The sequence below is a fragment of the Somniosus microcephalus genome, chromosome 8 (assembly GCF_052327205.1).
Source record: "Somniosus microcephalus isolate GS21.2 chromosome 8, FLI_Smic_1.0, whole genome shotgun sequence".
Taxonomy (NCBI): Eukaryota; Metazoa; Chordata; class Chondrichthyes; order Squaliformes; family Somniosidae; genus Somniosus; species Somniosus microcephalus.
The window spans coordinates 91,410,222-91,436,081 of NC_140994.1; the positions used below are offsets into that span (position 1 = coordinate 91,410,222).

Here is a 25,860-nt window from a genome sequence, read left to right on the forward strand (position 1 = left end):
CATACTGCATCTCACCCTGAGCCTCCGCCCACCTACTGCATCTCACCCTGAGCCTCCACCCACCCTACTGCATCTCACCCTGAGCCTCCGCCCACCTACTGCATCTCACCCTGAGCCTCCGCCCACCATACTGCATCTCACCCTGAGCCTCCGCCCAATATACTGCATCTCACCCTGAGCCTCCGCCCACCTACTGCATCTCACCCTGAGCCTCCGCCCACGTACTTCATCTCACCCTGAACCTCCACCCACCTACTGCATCTCACTCTGAACCTCCACCCACCTACTGCACCTCACCCTGAGCCTCCGCCCACCTACTTCATCTCACCCTGAACATCCACCCACCTACTGCATCTCACCCTGAGCCTCCGCCCACCCTACTGCATCTCACCCTGAACCTCCGCCCACCTACTTCATCTGACCCTGAACCTCTGCCCACCTACTGCATCTCACCCTGAACCTCCGCCCACCAATTACTTCTCACCCTGAGCCTCCGCCCACCCTACTGCATCTCACCCTGAGCCTCCGCCCACCCTACTGCATCTCACCCTGAGCCTCCGCCCACCTACTGCATCTCACCCTGAACCTCCGCCCACCGATTTCATCTCACCCTGATCCTACACCCACCCTACTGCATCTCACCCTGAGCCTCCGCCCACCTACTGCATCTCACCCTGAGCCTCCGCCCACCCTACTGCATCTCACCCTGAACCTCCGCCCACCCTACTGCATCTCACCCTGAGCCTCCACCCACCCTACTGCATCTCACCCTGAGCCCCCGCCGACCTACTACATCTCACCCTGAGTCTACGCCCACCTACTGCATCTCACCCTGAGCCTCCGCCCACCTACTGCGTCTCACCCTGAACCTCCGCCCACATACTTAATCTCACCCTGAGCCTCCGCCCACCCTACTGCATCTCACCCTGAGCCTCTGCCCACCTACTGCATCTCACCCTGAGCCTCCGCCCACCTACTTCATCTCATCCTGAGCCTCCGCCCACCTACTGCATCACACCCTGAGCCTCCGCCCACCTACTGCATCTCACCCTGATCCTCCACCCACCCTACTGCATCTCACCCTGAGCCTCCGCCCACCCTGCTGCATCTCACACTGAGCCTCCGCCCACCTACTGCATCTCACCCTGAGCCTCCGCCCACCTACTGCATCTCACCCTGAGCCCCCGCCCACCCGACTGCATCTCACCCTGAGCCTCCGCCCACCCTACTGCATCTCACCCTGAGTCTCCGCCCACCTACTGCATCTCACCCTGAACCTCCGCCCACCTACTGCATCTCACCCTGATCCTCCGCCCACCTACTTCATCTCACCCTGAGTCTCCACCCACCTACTGCATCTCACCCTGAGCCTCCGCCCACCTACTTTATCTCACCCTGAACCTCCGCCCACCTACTGCATCTCACCCTGAGCCTCCACCCACCCTACTGCATCTCACCCTGGGCTTCCGCCCACCTACTGCATCTCACCCTGAGGCTCCGCCCACCTACTGCACCTCACCCTGAGCCTCCACCCACCTACTGCATCTCACCCTGCGCCTCCACCCACCCGACTGCATCTCACCCTGAGCCTCCGCCCACCCTACTGCATCTCACCCTGATCCTCTGCCCACCTACTGCATCTCACCCTGAGCCTCTGCCCACCTACTGCATCTCACCCTGAGCCTCCGCCCACCTACTGCATCTCACCCTGAGCCTCCGCCCACCCTACTGCATCTCACCCTGAGCCTCTGCCCACCTACTGCATCTCACCCTGAGCCTCCACCCACCTACTGCATCTCACTCTGAGCCTCCATCCACCCGACTGCATCTCACCCTGAGCCTCCGCCCAACCTACTGCATCTCACCCTGAGCCTCTGCCCACCTACTGCATCTCACCCTGAGCCTCCGCCCACCTACTGCATCTCACCCTGAGCCTCCGCCCACCTACTGCATCTCACACTGAACCTCCGCCCACCTACTGCATCTCACCCTGAGCCTCCGCCCACCTACTTCATCTCACCCTGAGTCTCCACCCAACTGCTGCATCTCACCCTGAGCCTCCGCCCACCCTACTGCATCTCACCCTGAGTCTCCGCCCACCTACTTCATCTCACCCTGAGCCTCCGCCCACCTACTGCATCTCACCCTGAGCCTCCGCCCACCCTACTGCATCTCACCCTGAGTCTCCGCCCACCTACTGCATCTCACCCTGAACCTCCGCCCACCTACTGCATCTCACCCTGAGCCTCCGCCCACCTACTTCATCTCACCCTGAGTCTCCGCCCAACTGCTGCATCTCACCCTGAGCCTCCGCCCACCCTACTGCATCTCACCCTGAGACTCCGCCCACCTACTGCATCTCACCCTGAGCCTCCGCCCACCTACTGCATCTCACCCTGAGCCTCCGCCCACCTACTGCATCTCACCCTGAGCCTCCACCCACCTACTGCATCTCACCCTGAGCCTCCGCCCAGCTACTGCATCTCACCCTGAACCTCCGCCCACCTACTGCATCTCACCCTGAACCTCCGCCCACCTACTGCATCTCACCCTGAACCTCCGCCCACCTACTGCATCTCACCTTGAGCCTCCGCCCACCCTACTGCATCTCACCTTGAGCCTCCGCCCACCCTACTGCATCTCACCCTGAGCCTCTGCCCACCTACTGCATCTCACCTTGAGCCTCCGCCCACCCTACTGCATCTCACCTTGAGCCTCCGCCCACCCTACTGCATCTCACCTTGAGCCTCCGCCCACCCTACTGCATCTCACCCTGAACCTCCGCCCACCTACTGCATCTCACCCTGAGCCTCTGCCCACCCTGCGGCTCCGCCCACCTACTTCATCTCACCCTGAACCTCCGCCCACCCTACTGCATCTCACACTGAGCCTCCGCCCACCTACTGCATCTCACCCTGAACCTCCGCCCACCTACTGCATCTCACCCTGAGCCTCTGCCCACCCTGAGGCTCCGCCCACCTACTTCATCTCACCCTGAACCTCCGCCCACCCTACTGCATCTCACGCTGAGCCTCCGCCCACCCTACTGCATCTCATCCTGTACTTCCGCCCATCCTACTTCATCTCATCCTGAACCTCCGCCCACTTACTTCATCTCACCCTATCAGCATATCCTTCTATCCCTTTCTCCCTCATGTACATATCTGGCTTCCCCTTAAAGGCTTCCATTTATATAGTGCCTTTCACAACCTCAGGACATCCCAAAGCTCCTTACAGCCACTGAAGCACTTTTGAAGTGTAGTCACTGTTGTAATGTAGGAAACGCAGCAGCCAATTTGCGCACAGCAAGGTCCCACAAATGGCAATCTGATAATGACCAGATAAACTGTTTAGTGATGTGGGATAAATATTGGCCAGGACACTGGGGAGAACTCCCCTGTTCTTCTTCAAAATAAGGCCATGGGATCATTTATGTCCACTTGAGAGGCCAGATGGGGCCTCGGTTTAACATCTCACATGAAAGACGGCTCCTCCAACAGTGCGGCACTCCCTCAGTACTGCACTGGATTGTCAGCCAAGATTTCATGCTCTTGAGCCAACAACTTTCTGATTCAGAGGTGAGAGTGCAACCACTGAGCTAGGGCTGACAGTCAAGGCTGTTGGAGAGGGAGTAGTGTGGTAGTCTCTTTGGGGTGGAGGGTGACTGTAGAGGGGATTGAAGCAGGCAGGGGAATGAAGGGAAACAACGAAGTGATGAGGGAGCTCTGAAGTCAAATTTTTTATTTAATATCTTCATACCAAGATAATATTTTTATCCGTTCCTGCCTTTAATAATTTATGGATTTTGTGTCTGGCTGACAGTAAGTATAGGTAACAGCTGTATAATTAAGTCTTCTCATAAACAATAACTATTCAGAATTTTCAGCACAGAAGAAGTGTAGGTGCTGTAATCATTCTGTCTCTGAGATGTATAAAAAATAATGGCTTCCCTATGAAAGATTGGAAGAAAAAACTTGCATTTAAAAAGCACCTTTCATGGTGCTCCACCATTCAATCAGATCATGGCTGATCTTTACCTTGGAACATAGGAGCAGGACAGGCCATTCAGCCCCTCGAGCTTGTTCCACCATTCAATTAGATTGTAGCTGATCTGTATCTCCACTCCATTTACCTGCCTTTGCTCCATATCCCTTAATACATTTATTTCACAAAAATCTATCTATCTCAGTTTTGAATTTTTCAATTGGCCCCCAGCCTCAACAGCTTTTTGGGGGAGAGAGTTCCAGATTTCCAGTAGCCTCTGTGTGAAGAAGTGCTTCCTGACATCACCCCTGAACAGCCTGGCTCTAATTTTAAGGTTATGCCCCCTTGTTCTGGACTGCCCCACCAGAGGAAATAGTTTATCTCTATCTACCCTATCCAATTCTTTGATCATCTAAAACACCTCAATTAGATCACCCCTTAATCTTCTATACTCGAAGGAATACAAGCCTAGTCTGTGTAACCTGTCCTTATAATTTAACCCTTTTATCCCAGGTATCATTCTGGTGAATCTGCGTTGCACCCTCTCCAAGGCCAATATATCTTTCCGGAGATGCGGTGCCCAGAACTGAATGCAGTTCTCTAGATGCGGTCTAACCAGAGCTTCGTACAGCTGTAGCACAACTGCCACCTCTTTGTATTCCAGCCCCTTTAGATAAAGGCTAACATTCCATTAATCCTTTTACTTATTTTTTTGTACCTGTCCACTAACGTTTAGTTATTTCTGTACCTGGACCCTAAATCTCTCTGCTCCTCCACCGTTCCTAGCTTCTTGCCATTTAGAAAATACTCTGATCTATCTTTCTTGGGTCCAAAGTAGATGACCTCACACTGCTCCACGTTGAACTGAATCTGCCAGTTTTGCCCACTCACTTAATTTATCAATGGCCCTTTGCAACTTTCCGTTCCCATCTACACTACTTACTATAATACCTAACTTAGCATCATCAACAAAATTGGATATTCGGCTCTCTATTGCTTCATCCAAGTGTTAAGTCTGTGTGTTCCAGTTGTATTAAGATTAATTACTGACACAGACTACAAGAATAAAGTTTCAACAGGTCTTTACTAGTTGGAGGTCAGGACTATACTAAATACAATATCACTACACAGTACTTATATACCGGTGGTCACCACCGGTATTACGTATACAGCAGCCAGAGAAAGTAGTACATCTCTTAAGGTGGAACAGGCTTAAGTTCTCTTAAGGTGGAACAGGTTACATACACCACAATCCTCCCTTTTTAGCTTAACAGTCATATCCCCATTTAACATAACATAATAACATATATACATATATAACTTCAGGTATAAACAGTTCAAAGGTTCAGTCTCTCAGGAGGCCTTCTGATTCGGTTTGGATAACGCCTTTCCATGGTCTCTGATTCTTGTTGCTGAGGTGACTCTTCTTGTTGGTTTCCTATGTATTGGACGTCATCATCAGGTACAGTCCCTGCCGAGGTAGATGCTTCAGGTTCATTAACGTCTTCCACAGTTGTCTCTGTCGCAACCATGGGTTCGACCCTTGCTCTTGATTCTACCAGTTGATCCGCATGATGCCTTATCACATTGTTACCAATATCTACTGTGTACATCAGAGGTCCTTGTCTGGCCCGAATTGTTCCGGACTGCCATTTTTCGTTTCCATAGCCCCTTGCCAACACTGGTTGTCCTACGTCGAAACTTCGAGTGGACTTGTTATTAATATGCCGGAACTGTTTGTTTTCCACTTCCCTCCGCACATTTGGTTTTAACAAGTCCAACCTGGACCGCAACCTCCTGTTATAAAACATCATGGCAGGACTTTGGTTAGTCACTGCATGCGCGGCGTTTCGATATGCCATTAGGAAATTGTCCACCTTGTGTTGTAACGGAATCTGATCATTGTTCATGGCCTTTATTGCCTTTTTGAATGTTTGGACAAATCTCTTGGCCAACCCGTTTGTCGCCGGTTGATATGGGGCAGAGGTATAATGTTTCACCCCATTCTTCTTTAAGAATTTTTGGAATTCTTCCGACACGAACTGTGGCCCGTTGTCCGAACATATCTGTTCTGGCAATCCGTTCCTTGCGAATATTGTTCTTAACACCGCAATTGTCTTTTCTGAAGTAGTGGTATTCATCTTGATCACTTCTGGCCATTTGGAATGTGCGTCCACCGCAATTAGGAACATGGAGTCCATGAATGGACCAGCAAAGTCAATATGTACGCGTTGCCATGGGGCTGAAGGCCATTCCCATGGGTGTAGCGGTGCGATCGGAGGTGCATTTTGCACTTTTTGGCACCCAGCGCAGCTTTTTGTCAACTCCTCTATCTGTTGGTCAATGCCCGGCCACCATACATAAGCCCTAGCAAGACTTTTCATCTTAACTCCCCCCAGATGACCTTCATGCAGTTCCTTTAGAACTCTTTCCCGTAACTTGGGAGGAATAATCACTCTTGTCCCGTACATCAAAGTACCATGGCAGACGGACAGCTGGTCTCGCCTTGCCGAGAATGCCGGTAACAGAGGATCACCATGTGTTGGCCATCCCTTCACTGTCACCTCGTAAACTCGGGACAGTGTCGGGTCGTTCCTGGTTTCTCTTTCAATACTTGCATTGGTGACTGGTAAACACTCGATGATGGTCGAATGAAATAACTCAACAGGGTCAACTTTCGTCGTCTCTTCCGCTTCAGGTAGTGGCAGGCGCGACAGCCCATCAGCATTGCCATGCTGCTTTGTACCTTTGAATTCTATTTGATATTGATGTGCCCCTAGGAAAAGGGACCATCTCTGGAGTCGCTGTGCTGTCATCACCGAAACACCCTTCTTAGGGTTAAAAATGGATACCAACGGCTGATGGTCTGTCAGAAGTGTGAATTTTTGGCCCTGCAGGTAATGATTAAACTTCTTCACTCCCCATACAAGGCTGAGAGCCTCCCTATCGATCTGCGCATAGTTGCGCTCAGCGGAGGTCAATGATCTGGATGCAAACGCGACTGGCCTTTCCGTGCCATTTGGCAACTTGTGTGAGAGTACTGCCCCAATACCATATGGAGAAGCATCACAAGCCAACCGAATAGGCAGTGTCGGGTTGAAGTGAGCCAACACTTCCTCTGAGGTGATCAATTCTTTGCTTTTGCGAAATGCCTTCTTACAGTTTTCGCTCCATTCCCATGGTACCCCCTTCTGTAAAAGAGCGTTCAGCGGGTGCAGTACCGTGGATAGATTCGGTAGAAACTTATGGTAATAGTTAATCAATCCCAGAAACGACCTCAACTGAGAGACATTATCCGGAGCGGGAGCCTTTACAACTGCCTCCATCTTGTCAGGAGACTTATGAAGCCCCTCCCGGTCAATGACATGACCACAGTACGAGATCCGCTTCTGAAAGAACTCACATTTCTGCCGATTAACTCTAAGTCCATACTCTTTCAGTCTGTTGAGCACCAGTTCCAAGTTTGCGAGGTGTTCTTCATCACCATCACCTGTGATCAGAATATCGTCCAGGTAACATTGTGTGCCTGGAATTCCCTGTAATACCTGCTCCATGGCCCTCTGCCAAATTGCCGGAGCCGATGCCACTCCAAAAACCAGCCTATTATACCGGTACAAACCTCTATGCGTGTTGATCGTGAGGTACTGGCGTGACTCTTCTTCAACCTCCATCTGCAAGTACGCCTGCGCCAGGCCTATCTTGGTGAAGTGTTTCCCGCCAGACAACGAAGCAAAAATATCCTCAATCCGCGGAAGCGGATACTGCACCGTGTGAAGCACCGGATTAACGGTGATCTTGAAATCTCCACAGATGTGAACCTTCCCTGGTTCTCCTGGCTTGTTGCTCGAAGGACGTTTCATAACGGGAACAATGGGCGTAGCCGACTCACTCCAATCTACCTTAGACAGTACACCTGAACGTTCTAGCGCTTCCAGTTCCGCTTCTACAGTAGGTCGTATTGCATAGGGTACCGGTCTGGCTTTGAAAAATTTTGGTTGTGCATGTTCATCAATCTTGATGTTTGCCGTAATTCCTTTCAGTGTTCCCAGTCCTTGCTGGAACACCTCTTTAGCATCATCCAATATTTTGGACAATCATTTAGGTTTGACATCTGTTTCCCCGGAATCTACCGTTAGTGCTTTTAAGGAGTGCCAGTCCATATTCATTTTCCTAATCCACTCCCGTCCCAGTAGTGGTGGACCTCCTTCAGGTAGCACATATAAGTCCATTACTTGGCTTTCTTCACCCTTGTGGACCACTTTTACCTCTATCTTTCCGATGGGGTACACTCTTTGCCCCGTGTATGTTTTCAATATAATCTCCGTATCCCGTAGGGGAATATGTTGGAATAACCTTTTGTAATCTTTCTTATTCATAACCGTCAATGCTGATCCAGTGTCCAATTCCATCTTTACTTGGACTCCTGCTATCTGAAGAGTGACCCAAATTGTCTGGAGATCTGCATCCTTACCAACGTTGTGTACTCTTAAGCTACCCAGTTCATTACTGCTAGCGTCTGAATCTGACTTCTGTTCGTTCGAACTGGTCTTTGTCACCTTGTGCACCTTTATGTATTTTCCTTGCGGTGACTTTTTGTTGCTGGTCTTCTTTCCTGACCGGCATACTTTAGCTATGTGGCCAAGCCTGCCACACGTTCTGCATTCTTGGTTTTTAAACCAACACTGGTTCTGATCATGTGTTGCCTTTCCACAACGATAACATTTGACAGAACTCAAACCCAATTTATTTGTACTGAGTTCCGGTGACCGTAGCTGCATTACTGCCGTGCCTCTCGCTGCGGCTTCGTGTGCTGCTGCCATAGTGACTGCTTTCTCAAGCGTCAGCTCATTCTCCTCGAGCAGTCGCTTTTGTGTATCTTCTTTTAATAATCCACACACAAATTTATCCCTTAGCGCGTCTGTCAGTCCCGTTCCAAACTGACAGTACCTCGCCAGCTTACGCAATTCCATTAAATATTCAGCATTGCTTTCATCCTTCAGCTGCCTTCTGCTGTAAAATTTAAATCGTTCCGCTAGCATCAGCGGCGTGGGGTTTAGATGATTTTTCAGGACAGTAACAATCTCCTCGAACGTCTTATCCGCCGGTTCATCTGGTGATAAAAGGTGTTTCAATTGCCCGTATGTCTTTGCACCCATTAAGTTCAATAAAGTTAGTGCTTTCTCTGCATCTGGGATTTTATTTGCTTTACAATAATTTTGTATGCGTTCTACATACACGGCCCAATCTTTGATGTCGCTATCAAAGGTATTAATGTTCCCATGTTTAGGCATCGTTGCAATTAATTTTATTTATTTATTTATTTATTATTTTTTTAATTTTTATTTTATCCCAAGATGGCGGCTTCCCGCTCTTGTCTTCGTCCACCGCCTACAAAATGGCGATTTTTCCGCGCTTGGCGGTCTTCACCCACTGGCTGCAATGGCGTTTGGCGTGCTGCTGCTGCTCCCCTTTCCCAGCGGTTAGTAACTCCCCCGACGCTGTCTCCGCTTCACCGCGGCTCCCTCGGGCATTCGCGCTTCCCCGATGTCGCACCGGCTGCGTTCGCCTTCACCGCAGCTCTCGCGCCTTCAGTCGCCCCAGACGCTGCGCCTTTTTGGCCCGAAAGCGGCCCGGCCCTTATCACCAGCCGCGATCGATGTCCCCGCGCTGCGCCTTTCGGCCCGAATGCGGCCCGGCCCTTATCTCCGGTCGCGATCGATCTCACCACCCTTATTCCTCCGTCTTCCTCCCCCCCGTCTGTACAGCCAACGCGGCCGACTTTCTGCTCGCGTCGCTGACCGGCTTACCCACCACCGAGGTAGAAAGAAGATAGCTGACTGCCGCTGATGGAGGCTTCGAGTTCAGGATGTCTTCTGCACTCTGGGTTCTCGATGCCTGCCGCACGACGTGTCTTCCAGCAGGGTGATGAGGGTGGATGCCTCTCTTCGACGCCCGTTCTGTGGACGAAGCCGCCGTGGATATAAACTGCCGCAGGGTAAGAATCAGACTCGTCGCCACTGTTAAGTCTGTGTGTTCCAGTTGTATTAAGATTAATTACTGACACAGACTACAAGAATAAAGTTTCAACAGGTCTTTACTAGTTGGAGGTCAGGACTATACTAAATACAATATCACTACACAGTACTTATATACCAGTGGTCACCACCGGTATTACGTATACAGCAGCCAGAGAAAGTAGTACATCTCTTAAGGTGGAACAGGCTTAAGTTCTCTTAAGGTGGAACAGGTTACATACACCACACCAAGTCATTTATAAATATAGTGAAAAGCTGAGGCCCCAGTACAGATCCTTGGGGGACACCACGAGTCACATCCTGCCAATGAAGTACAGTCACTGGTGTAATGTAGGAAACATGGCAGCTCATTTGCATACAGCAAGCTCCCACAAACAGCAATATGACCAGATAATCTGTTTTTAGTGATGATGGTTGATGGATAAATATTGGACAGGACAACAGGGCGAACTCCTCTGACAATGCAGCACCCCCTCAGTACTGCACTAGATTTTGTGTTCAAGTCTCTGGAGTGGAACTTGAACCCACAATCTTCTGACTCCGAGGCAAGAGTACGACCATTGAGCCATGGCTGACATTGTGTAGATTACTTACTCTCTGTAGGGTGTACCCAGTTTACAGAACACGTCCAATAGGGCTTCCCCCTGTATAGGGTATCCCCTGTTGGGTTGTACTCCCCATCTTTGCTGATTGTCAGATAAATCTGAAACCACACCAGGTGGAGACTCACTTTCACCAACCCATGTGTAACCATCCCATGACACAGCACAGGTATATTATCACAGCGAGTTATTTGACCATGTTAATGGCCCGGATTTTGCAGTGAGTAATGGTGGCGAACTGTAAGCATTCACCATCATTACCCCTCTGAAACTGGCCGTAATTTAGCGCATGCATAGCTAAACGTGGAAATCCTGAAGTTGTGGTCAGTCATTCCCTGCTCCGACACTGGCTGCGCTGTGGACCCCCGCCACACCCCCCCGTCCTCACCATAGCCGGCAATCAGTGGAACTGATGAAAACTTGGGCTTTTCCATGCTAATATCGCTGTTAAACACCCCATTAAATGTTAAGCCTTGTTGGATTAGGTGTAACTGGGGGTTTAACAGCGTATTGACTGATAAACAAATGTTCTGGCTCTGGAAAACTAATTTTAATTGTGTGGAGTGTCAAACTTCTCCATTATGATAAAAAATTACCAGATTTTAAAAAGAATTGAAATTTGGTCCTGATATTTCAGCTTCTACCTTAACCCATGTGTAGGTCCCAATCTTTATTGCGCTCTCTGTAACATTTTTAAAAAGTGAGGATAATCAGTGTTTTCCATTTCTGGTTTGCTGTCTGTGAGAATTCTTCAATGTGATTGGCTGTTTAGACACCTTGATGACATCACTGCTGCTCTTCGCTGACAGCGCTACAATCAATTTCACGTCGAGGAAGCTAAACTTCTCGCCACGGAGATTGCGAGATCTCCGTGGGCAGCTTTCTTCGAGGTCAGCAGCGATCGCCGTCGCTTCACTGCTGGCCGCAAATTACGGGCCGTTGTTTTAAATATCCCATTCTTGTCATTTTTAGCCAAACATGTTTCATCTGAATTTGGCAAACAGTGAGGATTGATTAGCAGAATGGGTAGACTGGTGGCAGGACTGAGAATTTCAGTTTAATGTGGATAAGTAAGAGGTAATGCATTTTGGGAGGAAAAACAAGAAATGGGAGTAAAGACTCAATGGAAAGACACTGAAGAGTGTGGATATACTTACATTGGAGGCAGTTCAGAGAAGATTCATGAGGTTGATTCCTGAGATGAAGGGGTTGACTTATGAAGAAAGGTTGAGCAGGTTGGGCCTATACTCATTGGAGTTTAGAAGAATGAGAGGTGATCTTATTGAAACATATAAGATACTGAGGGGGCTTGACAAGGTAGATGCAGAGAAGATGTTTCCCCTCATGGGGGAATCTAGAATTAGGGGGCATAGTTTCAGAATAAGGGGTCGCCCATTTAAAACTGAGATGAGGAGGAATTTCTTCTCTCAGAGGGTCGTAAATCTGTGGAATTCTCTGCCCCAGAGAGCTGTGGAGGCTGGGCCATTGAATATATTTAAGGTGGAGATAGACAGATTTTTGAACAATAAGGGAGTGAAGGGTTATGGAGAGCGGGCAGGGAAATGGAGCTGAGCCCAAGATCAGATCAGCCATGATCTCATTAAATCGAGGGGCCAAATGGCCTACTCCTGCTCCTATTTCTTATGTTCTTATAACAGAGAGAGCTAGAGGTTTAAACACATCATTCCGTCCAAGTGGAACTGCAGGAGATAAAGCCATAAAAAAGCCAACAGAATTTTGGGTTTTATAAATAGAGACATGGAATAGAAGAATAAAAGAATAATGATCAATTTATACACATTAGGTGGGACAGTTAGAGTTCTGTGCCCAGTTTTAGATGCCCCATTATAGAAAGGACATTAAAGCCACAGAGAGCGTACAGTGTAGATTCGCCAGGATGATACTAGGAGTGGGAAACTACAGTTCTGAGCAGAGACTTGAGATACTGGGACTATTTCCACTGGAGCAGAGAAGGCTAAGAGGAGATTTAATAGAGAGGTTTAATGAAGAGTTTTAATCAAGTGAATAGGGAAGGACCGTCTCCTCCCCTGTTTGAAAGTCAAGGAGTGAACAATTTAATCTTGGAGGCCTGGAGTTTCCTCCGCATCTGCGGCCCGATACACGCACAAACAAATGACATGGCTTAAAGGATTGTGGAATTTTGGGCGTGATTACAATACGCCCGAGTCGCCTCGATCTTTCACATCCCTCCATCAAACCCTCTGCCCAAACAAATCTCGGCCCACAAAACTGGCCGCGCCCCTTAAGTCACATTGATGAGATTCCCTGATTGCAAGTTCCTAAGCGCGCTGTGCCTGATGTGCATGAATGATGGTTGAATGAATTGAAACTTTCAATTTTAAGACTCAAAGATGATATATGCTATGTGGGTTCAGCGTTTCCTTGGGCCCTGATTGTTTACATTGATTTATGCCAATTTACGCCCATTTTAAATTCAGGCATATTCTTATGAGATGGGTGGGAATACCTGTGCATTTTTCAACCATAGTAACATGGGCACAGCTTCGGGGGTAAGTCTCGGGTTTTGCCTGCGGAGGACACTCCAAGTCGGAATGCTTTACCACAGGCAGTGGCTGAGGCAGAGACCGTGATGTCTTCTATGAGTAGATTGGATAAATATTTGAAGCAGAAGATGATGCTGGGCTATGGGGATAGAATGAGTTAGTGGAATTAGTTTTGAATTGCTCCACCATAGAGTTGGCACAGGCACGATGGGTCGAATGGCCTCCTCCTGTGCTGTACACTTCTATGGTTCTATGTTATGAAGGCTGATGGTATTCATGCTTATTGCAGCATTGAACCTGAAGGCTACTAGCATCATACATTGGGGATGAAGGAAGAACACAGAATCACAGAAACAGGCCATTTGGCCGATTACCTCGGTGCCGCACTTTTCTCCACATGAACCACCTGATCCCGCTCTCCTTAAATCCATTAATATTTCTCCTTTCAAGCAAGTATTGAATTCCCTTTTTAAAAAAACATATTCTGCTTCAACAACTGTTGGTGGTGGAAAATTCTACATTGAACAGAAACATGCACTGTATCAGACCCAGGTTACGTGACAATTGGGTCCGGTGTCTATTAACAAGGGGTCATCGCATCCCTGACTCTTGTTATGTCAAAAACAATGTCCAGTTTGCTTACCTCAAGCTCATCGAGAGCCCCAACAAGAGATCGCACTGAAGATACAGTTTGGGATTTTGGACATCCAATACCCTGTACAGCATCGGAGATCACAGTGAAAGCATCCTGTATCTCACTGCGGACAGACTCTCTACCAGCCTGGAGAGCAGCAATGTCAGGGTGTTCCAGGCACGCCATGGAGGTAGAATATAACAGTGAGGAGTTCTGCTTCAAGCAAGCACGTGCGACGGCCAGATCCTCACGCTGGCCGGGTGACTTCAGGTCCTGCCAATAAAGAGGAAACATGCGTAATGCAACCTTTGTAAAGACTTCTTTCAAATAAAGCTGCAAATGAAGATTCTTTTCAAGAGGCTTTGGATTGTCCACAACCAGTTGTGCAATTCATTCCCAATATCGTGCATTGGACAATGTGGCCAGCTATTCGTGACAGAGGCTTCTACCTGCTACTGGGGCTTGTATCTGGCCATTGAAAGCATTTGAGCGAAATCATCTGAACTGAGGTTGCCCTGACTGGATTGTTTATCTTCTTAATGGTGAGTGACCAGGAGCTGTGGAGGGGCAAATGGACTTGGGTGTCCAGGTACATAAACCACTAAAATCTAGTGCACAGGTACACAAATTAATCAAAAAGGCTAATGGAATGTCGGCCTTTATCTCAGGGGGTTGGAATTCAAAGGGGAGGAAGTGATGCTTCAGTTATACAGAGACTTGGTTCGACCCCATCTGGAGCACTGTGCTCAGTTCTGGGCACCACACCTCATGAAGGATATATTGGCCTTGGAGGGGATATAGCGCAGATTCACCAGAATGATACCGGGACTTAAAGGGTTATATTATGAGGACAGGTTGCACAAACTTGCTTTGTATTGCCTTGAGTTTAGAAAGTTGAGGGATGATCTAATTGAGGTGTTATGATGATCAAAGGAGTTGATAGGGGTAGATAGCGAGAAACTATTTCCTCTGGTAGGAATCCAGAATAAGGGGGCATAATCTTAAAATCCAACCTAAGCCATTTAGGAGGAAAATCAGGAAACACTTTTTCACACAGAGGGTTGTATAAGTCGGGAACTCTCTCCCCCAAAAGGCTGGGGATGCTGGGTAAATTGAAATTTTCAAGACTGAGATCGATAGATTTTTGTTAGGTAAGGGTATCAAAAGCTATGGAGCAAAGGCGGGTAAATAGGTTGAGGTACAGATCATTCATGATGTAATTGAATGACAGGACAGGCTCGAGGGGCTGAATGGCCTCCTCCTGTTCCTATGGCTGTGTGTGATGATTCTCTGCAGTCCTTATTGAAATTCAGTTGGTGAGCAGTTGGTGACTTGGAACCTTTACAACTTACCAATACACTTCATAAACCTGAGTACCTAGATACAATAATGGTAATTCACGTTCAGTCTCCCCACTTGTAATTCATCGGGACCCCGCGTTGCACGCCTTTCTAGAGTAGCAGATTTTGCAAGAATGTACACCTTTGTCAGCACATAATGGCGGACATGCTTAAATGAGCATATAGCCGAATATTGTGAGGAGTTCAAATAGAACTAATTTACTAAAGTTCATAATTGCACACTCCACCATTAACTACCGGTTACTGAACAATTTAATGATATTCCATTTAATTAATGATAGTGATTGTTTCTACGACAATAATGTCTTTTTTCTCTTCAGCTGGATGTCTGATGCACTCAAAAACCCATCACCTTATTTACAAGTCTCCAAGCCAGAAACCTTCTGAGAAATCCACACATCTATCTGGAGTCTGTGTGTGTCTAGGGTACATACTGTCTCCCTATAGCTGAGGTCACCAACCTTTGAGATGTCAAGATTCAGAAAATAACCTGACTACTGACCGATAGCCACACATTTGAAGTGTAAGCTCACTGGTGTTCTCACTGTATAACTGCGAGTATATAAGGTCATCAGTTTTCAAACTTAACCCAAAGGGACTTTTCACTGGAGCAACTCGCCAAGGCTTCTTCGGCAGCAATTCCCAAACCCGGGACCTCCACCGCCTAGAAGGAAAAGGACAGCAGGCGCATGGGAACACCACCACCTCTAACTTTCCCTCCAAGTCACCCACCATCCTGACTTGGACAGATATCACCGTTCCTTCATTATCGCTGGGTCATAACGGCACTGTGGGAGCACCTTCGCCAATGGTTCACAAAGAAGGCCCACAACCACCTTCTCAAGGGCAAAGAGGGATGGGCAATATATGCCAGCCTTGCCAGCGATGCCCACAAGTCAAGAATAAGAGAAAGCATACTATGTTTCAAATTGAATTGTTTAATTCTGGATTGTACACTCTTGCTGCCTCTCTTTTCTTTCTCATTCCTCTTCTCTTCTCATCTCATTTCCTCTTTCTCTCATCATTCAATGACCTTACCCAGACAGCTAAAGTGAGAATGATGTCTTGCCACAGCACATTCCCCTCTCAGCACTCCAAACCCTTCCTTCCCCCTCTCCACACTTCTCCTCCAATCACAACGGGACACTGTAAACATGTGCCTGTGAGAGTCAAATGAGGTTCAATCATCCAGATGGTTCGGGTCTCTCACTGGTGGCATCAGGCAGGCATTCCGATCACTCCACCCACCACCCGCCCAATGGGCACCACACATCACAATCAACCACAGCAAGCGTGGCAACCAGAGAAACAGAGAGAAGGAGTGAGCAAAAGAAGGAATGAGCGCATGAGAAATACAGAGGGTGTGGGAGAAGAAGCAAGGTGATGAGTGCGAGTCATCAGAGAGTGCTGTGAGTTTGGGTAAGTGTGAGAGTTCTTTCATTGTTATTTCTCTTTAAATCATTCTTGATAAGATTACTTAAGCAGTTTAAGTAAAGGGGAAAAGTTAAATATTTGGGATTCTGTTGGTTTAAGAAGAGTAAAACAAGGTTACACTGCAGTAGGAGTAAATTGGCACAGCAGGCAGTGGAAACCAGTTTTCTAACCAATCAGCAGGGGTGACTCATTTGGCTGCAAACAAACAAACAGTATAAAAAGACCAGTCCTAGCGCGAGCAAGCACTGAGTGCGAGTCATCAGAGAGTGCTGTGAGTTTGGGTAAGTGTGAGAGTTCTTTAATTGTTATTTCTCTTTAAATCATTCTTGATAAGATTACTTAAGCAGTTTAAGTAAAGGGGAAAAGTTAAATATTTGGGATTCTGTTGGTTTAAGAAGAGTAAAACAAGGTTACACTGCAGTAGGAGTAAATTGGCACAGCAGGCAGTGGAAACCAGTTTTTGAACCAATCAGCAGGGGTGACTCATTTGGCTGTAAACAAACAAACAGTATAAAAAGACAAGTCCTCATGCGAGCAAGCACTGAGTGCGAGTCATCAGAGAGTGCTGTGAGTTTGGGTAAGTGTCAGAGTTCTTTAATTGTTATTTCTCTTTAAATCATTCTTGATAAGATTACTTAAGCAGTTTAAGTAAAAGGGGAAAAGTTAAATATTTGGGATTCTGTTGGTTTAAGAAGAGTAAAACAAGGTTACACTGCAGTAGGAGTAAATTGGCACAGCAGGCAGTGGAAACCAGTTTTCTGACCAATCAGCAGGGGTGACTCATTTGGCTGTAAACAAACAAACAGTATAAAAAGACCAGTCCTAGTGCGAGCATGCACTGAGTGTGAGTCATCAGAGAGTGCTGTGAGTTTGGGTAAGTGTGAGTTAGGGTAAGTGGGGTGTTAGGTGCTCTTTTCAAACTTTAACTCTGTGGGTTGTAGTTAATAAGGCCTTTCTGGTGCAGTGACTGTTGGTAAACCATTTAACTGGTGTAATTAGAGGGATTGATTTAATTTAAATCCAATTAATTAAAGGGGATACCAGCATCTAAAATCGGGCAGAGGGTGTCCATAACTAACAATAATTTTTTTTAATTAATTACATAGAATGGAGCAGGTGATGTGTTACTGTTGCGAGATGTGGGAGCCGGTGGACCCCATTGAGGCTCACGGTGATTACATCTGTGACAAGTGTCTGCTGCTACAGGAACTCCAGCTCCGTGTTGATGAGCTGGAGTCTGAGCTTCAGACACTGCGACACATCAGGGAGGGGGAGAAGTACCTGGACTCTGTGTATCAGGAGGTGGTCACACCTATGAAGTTAACTAATTCAGATGTAGCCCATGGTCAGGGACAGGACGGTGTGACTACGAGTGAGGTAGGTACGGGGATCCAGGAGGTAGAGCTGGAGGAGCCGCAGCCCTTGCTCTTGTCCAACAGGTTCGAGGTTCTTACTCCCTGTGGGCACAGGAGCAGGGACTGCAGGGAGGATGAGCAACCTGGCTACAGCACCGTGGAACGGGGGGCCATTCAAGAGGGGGGAGTAAATAGAAATGTTGTAGTGGTAGGTGATAGTATTATTAGGGGGATAGATAGAGTTCTCTGCAGCCGAGAGCGAGAGTCCCAAAGGCTGTGTTGCCTACCCGGTGCCAGGGTTAAGGATATCTCCTCTGGGCTGGAAAGAAACTTGCAGTGGGAGCGGGTGGATCCAGTTGTCGTGGTCCATGTTGGTACAAACGACGTAGATAGGACGAGGAAGCCGGTTCTGTTAAAGGAGTATGAGCAGCTAGGGGTCAAATTAAAAAACAGAACCTCAAGGGTAATACGAGCGAATTTGGCTAGGACAAATAAAATTGAGGATGAGTTCATTGAGTGTATTAGGGATGGGTTTCTTGAGCAGTATGTAACTGAACCAACCAGGGGGCAAGCAACCTTAGATCTGGTCCTGTGTAACGAGACAGGATTAATTAAAAATGTCCTAGTAAAGGATCCCCTTGGAATGAGTGACCATAACATGGTTGAATTCCATATTCAATTAGAGGGTGAGAAGGTTGGATCTCAAACAAGCGTGCTAAGCTTGAATAAAGGAGACTATGAAGGTATGAGAGCAGAATTGAGTAGAGTGGATTGGGAAAATAGATTAAAGGGTAAGACGATACATGATCAGTGGTGTACATTTAAGGAGTTATTTTACAACTTCCAAAAAAAATATATTCCACTGAGAAGAAAAGGGTGTAAAAGAAAAGACAGCCATCCGTGGCTAAGTAAAGAAATTAAGGATAGTATTCGACTAAAAACAAGGGCATATAAGGTAGCCAAATCTAGTGGGAGGATAGAGGATTGGGAAAAGTTTAAAAGACAGCAAAAAATAACAAAAAGATTGATTAAGAAAGGGAAGATAGATAATGAAAGTAAATTAGCAAAAAATATAAAAACAGATAGTAAGAGTTTTTATAGTTATATAAAAAGAAAAAGGGTGGCTAAAGTAAATGTTGATCCCTTAGAGGATGAGACCGGGAAATTAATGGTGGGAAATATGGAGATGGCAAAAACACTGAATGAATATTTTGTATCAGTCTTTACAGTAGAGGACACTAAGAATATCCCAACACTGGACAAACAGGGGGCTATAGTGAGGGAGGAGCTAAACATGATCAAAATCACTAAGGAAGTGGTACTCGGTAAAATAATGGGACTCAAGGCGGATAAATCACCTGGACCTGATGGCTTACATCCTAGGGTCTTGAGGGAAGTGGCGGTAGGGATTGTGGATGCATTAGTAATAATTTTCCAAAACTCCCTGGACTCAGCAAAGGTCCCGGCAGACTGGAAAACTGCTAATGTAACACCCTTATTTAAAAAGGGCAGTAGACAGAAGGCTGGAAACTATAGACCGGTTAGCCTAACATCTGTGGTAGGTAAAATTTTGGAGTCCATTATTAAGGAGACAGTGACAGGACATTTGGATAATCATAATTTAATAGGACAAAGTCAGCATGGTTTTATGAAGGGGAAGTCATGTTTGATAAATTTGCTGGAGTTCTTTGAGGAAGTAACATATAGGGTGGATAAAGGGGAACCAGTGGACGTAGTGTATTTAGACTTCCAAAAGGCATTTGACAAGGTGCCACACAAAAGATTATTGCTTAAGATAAAAAATCACGGGATTGGGGGTAATATTCTGGCATGGATAGAGGATTGGCTATCTAACAGAAGGCAGAGAGTTGGGATAAATGGTTCATTCTCAGACTGGCAATCAGTAACTAGTGGTGTTCCGCAGGGGTCAGTGCTGGGTCCCCAACTCTTTACAATCTATATTAACGATTTGGAGGAGGGGACCGAGTGTAACATATCAAAGTTTGCAGATGATACTAAGATGGGAGGGAAAGTAGTGAGTGAGGAGGACATAAAAAACCTGCAAGGGGACATAGACAGGCTAAGTAAGTGGGCAGAGATTTGGCAGATGGAATACAATACTGGAAAGTGTGAGGTTGTGCACTTTGGCAGGAAAAATCGTAGAGCAAGTTATTATCTTAATGGCAAGAAACTGGAAAGTACTGAAGTACAAAGGGATCTGGGGGTCCTGGTGCACGAAACTCAAAAGGTTAGTATGCAGGTGCAGCAAGTGATTAAGAGGGCCAATGGAATGTTGGCTTTCATTGCTAGGGGGATAGAATATAAAAATAGGGAGGTATTGCTTCAGTTGTACAAGGTATTGGTGAGACTGCACCTGGAATACTGCATACAGTTTTGGTGTCCATACTTAAGAAAAGACATACTTGCTCTCGAGTCAGTACAAAGAAGGTTCACTCGGTTAATCCCGGGGATGAGGGGATGGACATATGAGGAGAGGTTGAGTAGATTGGGACTCTACTCATTGGAGTTCAGAAGAACGAGAGGCGATCTTATTGAAACATATAAGATTGTGAAGGGGTTGGATCGGGTGGATGCGGGGAGGATGTTCCCGATGATGGGTGAAACTAGAACTAGGGGGCATAGTCTTAGAATAAGGGGCTGCTCTTTCAAAACTGAGATGAGGAGGAACTACTTCACTCAGAGGGTGGTAGGTCCATGGAATATGCTGCCCCAAAAAGCTGTAGAAGCTACATCATTACATAAATTTAAAACAGAAATAGACAGTTTCCTAGAAGTAAAGGGAATTAAGGGTTACGGGGAGCAGGCAGGAATTTGGACATGAGTCTAGGTTCGGATCGGACATGGCCCTGTGGGTAGCGGAGCGGGCCCAGGGGCCGTGTAGCCTGATCCTGCTCCTATTTCGTGTGTCTAATTCTGTTAGAGTCAGGAGATGGTTCTGTGATAGTAGATTGGCGGTTAGGATCAGATCAGCCATGATCTTATTGAATGGCGGAGCAGGCTCGAGGGGCCGATTGGCCTACTCCTGCTCCTATTTCTTATGTTCTTATGTTCTTATGTTTGTATGATTGGCAGCTCACCGATTGGAGGGTGTGATATCCAATGCCTATTTAAACAAACTTGCGCCTCTTAAAATAGAGGTTTCTTTTAACTTCTCACTTATTTCTGCTGCAGATTTGGAACTTTTGGTGAGAAGTGTTGGCTGCCAGGGCACCACATTTTAGTGTAGTTATGGAAGAGATTCTGGTTAAAAAGGTGGGGGCCTGGAGACAGGTCCCCTAACCCTTCAGATGGTGGTCGGGTGCCCAGCCAGATGCTGCAGAAGGCTTGGAAGGAGATAGCTGAGATTGTAAATGGCAAAAGTTTCATCCCCAGGACATGTGTGCAGTGTCAGGAGAAAATCAATTATCTTAACTTCAGTCTCAGCCATGGCTCAGTTGGTAGCACACTCATCTCTGAGTGAAAAGGCTGTGGGTTCACAGTCCCTGTGGTATCTTGAGGTGGCCATAGATGGAGACGGACACAGGTTAACTCCGTAACAGGGTTTAATCAACACTTGCACATAAAAGCTTCTGCCATGAGGCAGCACAAACAAAAAGTACAACCAGTACAGACCAGACTTAACTCAGGAGACCAATTGCCACAGCACCACCTGGTGGATCAGGTTACTCATAACCTCCCAGGTTACTACACTCCTCCCCCCTTAAGATTGCCATATGCAATTCTTAAACAATAACCCTTACTAGTTACTACGTTTTAATTAACTAGTATGCTCTAACCATGGTTAACCCCTGGCTAATTTAACAGGTTTGTATAAGTCTTTCTGGTTGCTTGCGAATCCTTTGTGAACGTCTTAATTCCACTTGTGGTGGATTCTCAGATTCATTCGCACTTGAGATTGGAGTAGTCTCTGATGTTGGTTTTACTCTGTCCCGCTGTGGCCTGGCAGTGCCAGTGTCCACTGGCACCTTATAAGCCGTGCTGGGTCCTGGAACAGCCTCCTCTACTGCCCTTTGTTCCATCTGAGGCAGTTCCCCCTGCTGCCGGCTGAAAAGCTGATCCACATGCCAACGAACGCCTCGACCATCCCCTAGTAACACGGAGTATGACACAGGTCCTGTAATGTCCTGGATTAGTCCTGGTATCCATTTAGGTCCATAGCCGAAGTTTCGGGTGTACACAGAGTCCCCTATGGCGAAATGGCGAGCTTTAGTATGTTTGTCATGGTACGCTTTTTGGTTTGTTTGTTTTGTCTCAACCTTGCTTTTGAGATCTGGGTGTATCTGGTCTAACGTGCACCGCAACTTTCTCCCCATCATCAACTCAGCCGGAGAAAGCCCTGTGGTAGCTTGGGGTGTTATACGATAACTAAACAAGGCTCTATTGAGCTTGGTCTCCAGGGTGTCACCTGGGCTCTTCCTCATGAGCTCCTTAAAAGTCTGCACGGCTCGCTCGGCTAATCCATTTGAGGCTGGGTGATATGGAGCCGAGGTGACATGTGTGATTCCATTCCTTACCATGAATTCTTTGCTCCCTTCACTAACAAAACACTGTGCATTGTCGGATACAATCATTTCTGGAATACCATGCGTGCTGAAGCTGTTCCTGAGACAATCCAGTGTGGCATCAGTCGTAGCAGAGCTCACTGGATAAACGTCGATCCACTTTGAGTGAGCGTCTATCAGCACCAAAAACATTTTGCCCATAAAAGGTCCTGCATAGTCTATGTGAATTCTCCTCCAGGGTTTGCTGGGCCACTCCCAGGGATGGAGTGGTGCCCCGGCAGGTGCTTTCCTCTGTTTCTGACATATAGTGCATGACTTTACCTTTGACTCAATTTCAGCATCCAAGTTAGGCCACCACAGGTAGCTCCTAGCCAGTCCTTTCATTCTAGTCATTCCTGGGTGCGATTGATGCAACTGTTCCATCAAAGTAGAGCGTCCCCGCTCTGGGACTATGATGCGTGCTCCCCATAGCACACATCCATCTTGGACACTGAGCTCGTGCTGTCTCTGTCTGTACGGCGCGAACTCTGGTCCCTCACAGTGATCTGGCCAGCCTTTCAACACATACTCATGGACCCTTGACAGAACGGGGTCCTTGGCTGTCCAGCCCTGGATTTGCGCTGAAGTCATCAGGGGAATGATCTCCTGATCTAGCATCAGGACGTGCTCCTCAGGGGAAGTACTGCGAGGAGATTTTGAGAGGGGCAGGCGGCTGAGACCATCAGCGTTCCTGTTTTCCTTGCCGGCTCTGTACGTGATCACATATTCATAGGCTCTTAGTATTACTGCCCATCTCATTATTCTCTGTGATGCCATTTGAGGCATCGCTTTCATCTCATTCAGTAAGCTAATAAGAGGCTTGTGGTCAGTACTGATTACAAACTTCCTCCCATATATGTACTTATGGAATTTCTTTACTCCAAATATCATGGCTAACCCCTCTTTATCAAGCTGTGAATAGTTCTTTTCCACAGCTGTGAGCGTGCCTGAAACAAACCCGATGGGCCTTTCCGCTCCATCTGGCATGCGGTGGGCCAACACTGCCCCCACTCCATAGGGTGATGCGTCGCAGGACATTACCAGCTCCTTCTTCTTGTCGTAATGCACTAACACCCTGCTGGACTGAAGTAGCTCCTTTGACTGCTGAAACGCTTTCGCTTGCTCTGGCCCCCAATGCCATGGCTCCTCCTTTCTCAGCAGTTTGTGCAGGGGTGCCAGCAGCATCGATAAGTTTGGAAGAAACCGGTTATCATAATTCAGGAGCCCTAGATAGGCTCTCAGTTCAGTCACTGAGGTGGGTGCAGGTGCATCCTGCACTGCCCGCACTTTCCCTGGTAATGGATGGAGGCCTGTGGCATCCACCCGATGTCCCAGGAATGTAACTTCCTTCTCCATGAAACTACACTTACTCCGTTTCAGGCGTAGCCCCGCCTCTTCCAGCCGCTGTAGCACTTTGTCCAGTGTTTTTACGTGATCCTGATCGTCACTTCCTGTTAGCAGAATATCATCTAAGTACACGGCCACCTTTGGAATGCCCTGCAGAATGCCCTCCATAGTCCGTTGGAATATTGCTGGGCTAGAACTGACACCAAATGGTAACCTGGCATACGTGAACAGCCCCTTGTGCGTGTTCACCGTGACAAACTTTTTTGATTCTTCATCTAGCAATATCTGCTGATATGCATGACTCATGTCCAGTTTGCTGAATCTTTCTCCCCCAGCGAGCGATGTTAACATGTCCTCCATTCTCGGAATGGGGTACTGTTCCAGTGATGATACTCTGTTCACTGTTAACTTATAGTCACCACACACCCTTACGTTACCGTCGGGCTTCAATACCGAGACTATTGGTGCCGCCCAGTCTGAAAATTTCACTGGTTCTATTACTTTGTCCTTTAGCAGGCGATCTAGTTCCGCCTCAACCTTGGTTTTCATTGCAAAAGATACCGACCTTGGTTTAAAGAAACGAGGCGTGGCATCACTGGCTACATGAATCTTGGCTGTGGCTCCCCTTAAGGTGCCCAGTTCGTCCTTGAACATGGACTCATGCTTCATCAGCACTTCTTGCAGTGCCTCTGTACTGTCCTCCATTTTATTCATTGCCTGCCAGTCCACACTCAACTCACTGATCCACCCTCGCCCTAACAGGTTTGGCCCTGACCCTACTACCACTACCATCGTAAGCTCTTTGGTGACTCCTTTGGATTCCACTTGTACTTCGGCCACCCCCAAAATGTCCACCTTCTGTCCTGTGTAGGTTTTGAGACTAATGGGGCATGTACCTAGCTCTGGTACTTTTGCTTCCCCCCATAGCTTGGCGTACTCAGTCTGCGACATTATGGTTACACTACATCCGGTGTCAATCTCAAACTTTACTTGACCTCCGTTCACTATCAAATACTGAGTGAGAGGGGGTACGTTGGGCCTTGAAGTGTCTATACTGTATATAGTGAAAACCTCCTCACTAGACTCACTAGACTCTTCCTCCTCTTGTATGTAATTTGCCCGCTTTGTATACTTCTCCCTCCCCCCTTTAGCATGCTTTGCCCCTTTAGCACTGCTTCTCTCACTCACTGCCCTTTTACAGACTTTCTTTAAGTGCCCTATTTTTCCACAATTGTGGCACTTTGCCTTTGCAAACCTGCAGTCCTTTGCATAATGGCTCGTCCCGCCACATCGGTAACAATCCCCAACCCCGACTGGTGGACTTTTCGCGCCAGCTTCCATCTTGAAAACAGCTCCTCCCACTGGTTTACTCCATTTCTCCTTGCTCATACTGTTTAAGCCCTTAATGTCCTTGTTAGCCGCCTCCATGGTTTGTGCTTTTTTAAGTGCTGTCTCAAACATTAATCCTTCTTCTGACAGCAACCTTTGCTGTATACTGTCGTCGTTAACTCCGCATACTAGTCTGTCCCTTAACGTCACTGTGAGCGCATTTCCAAAATTACAGTCCTGTGCGAGCTTCCGAAGCTCCTCCACATACTCAGTAACGCTTTCTTCCGGCCTCCTAATCCTCGAATTGAATTTCCATCTCTGTACTATTTCACTAGGTTTCGGATTGAAATGATTCTTTAGTAGACTCACCAACTCATCAAATGATTTTTCTCCTGGCCACTCCGGGCTCAGCAGATTCCTCATCCGTGTATAGGTTTGTGCTCCCACACAACTCAGTAAAATGGCCCTTTTCTTTTCAGCACTGTCCACCTCGTTTGCCATGAAGAAATGGCTCAGTATTTCACAATACGCCTCCCAAGACTGCGACTTGCTGTCAAAAGGTGCCACGGAGCCTACCGTTCCTGCCATCCTTGGAGTCCGGTCACTTCAGCCAAAAAATCAATCTCCGTTTCGACTCCCGCGGCCTAGCCTCGTGCTTTTCCGACTAGTTTGCTAACCAACCCAAGCACCTC

General features: G+C 47.4%; 1 protein-coding gene across 1 annotated transcript in view; it reads right to left on the bottom strand.

Moving 5' to 3' along the window:
- Positions 1-25,860, bottom strand: part of LOC147113688 (catenin alpha-3-like) — a 3,852,991-nt gene that overhangs the window by 3,202,719 nt on the left and 624,412 nt on the right. Inside the window, exon 6 of the mRNA XM_085994990.1 lies at positions 13,790-14,053. Within this exon, the coding sequence (XP_085851116.1) occupies positions 13,790-14,053 (264 nt within the window). The remainder of the gene's footprint in view (positions 1-13,789; positions 14,054-25,860) is intronic.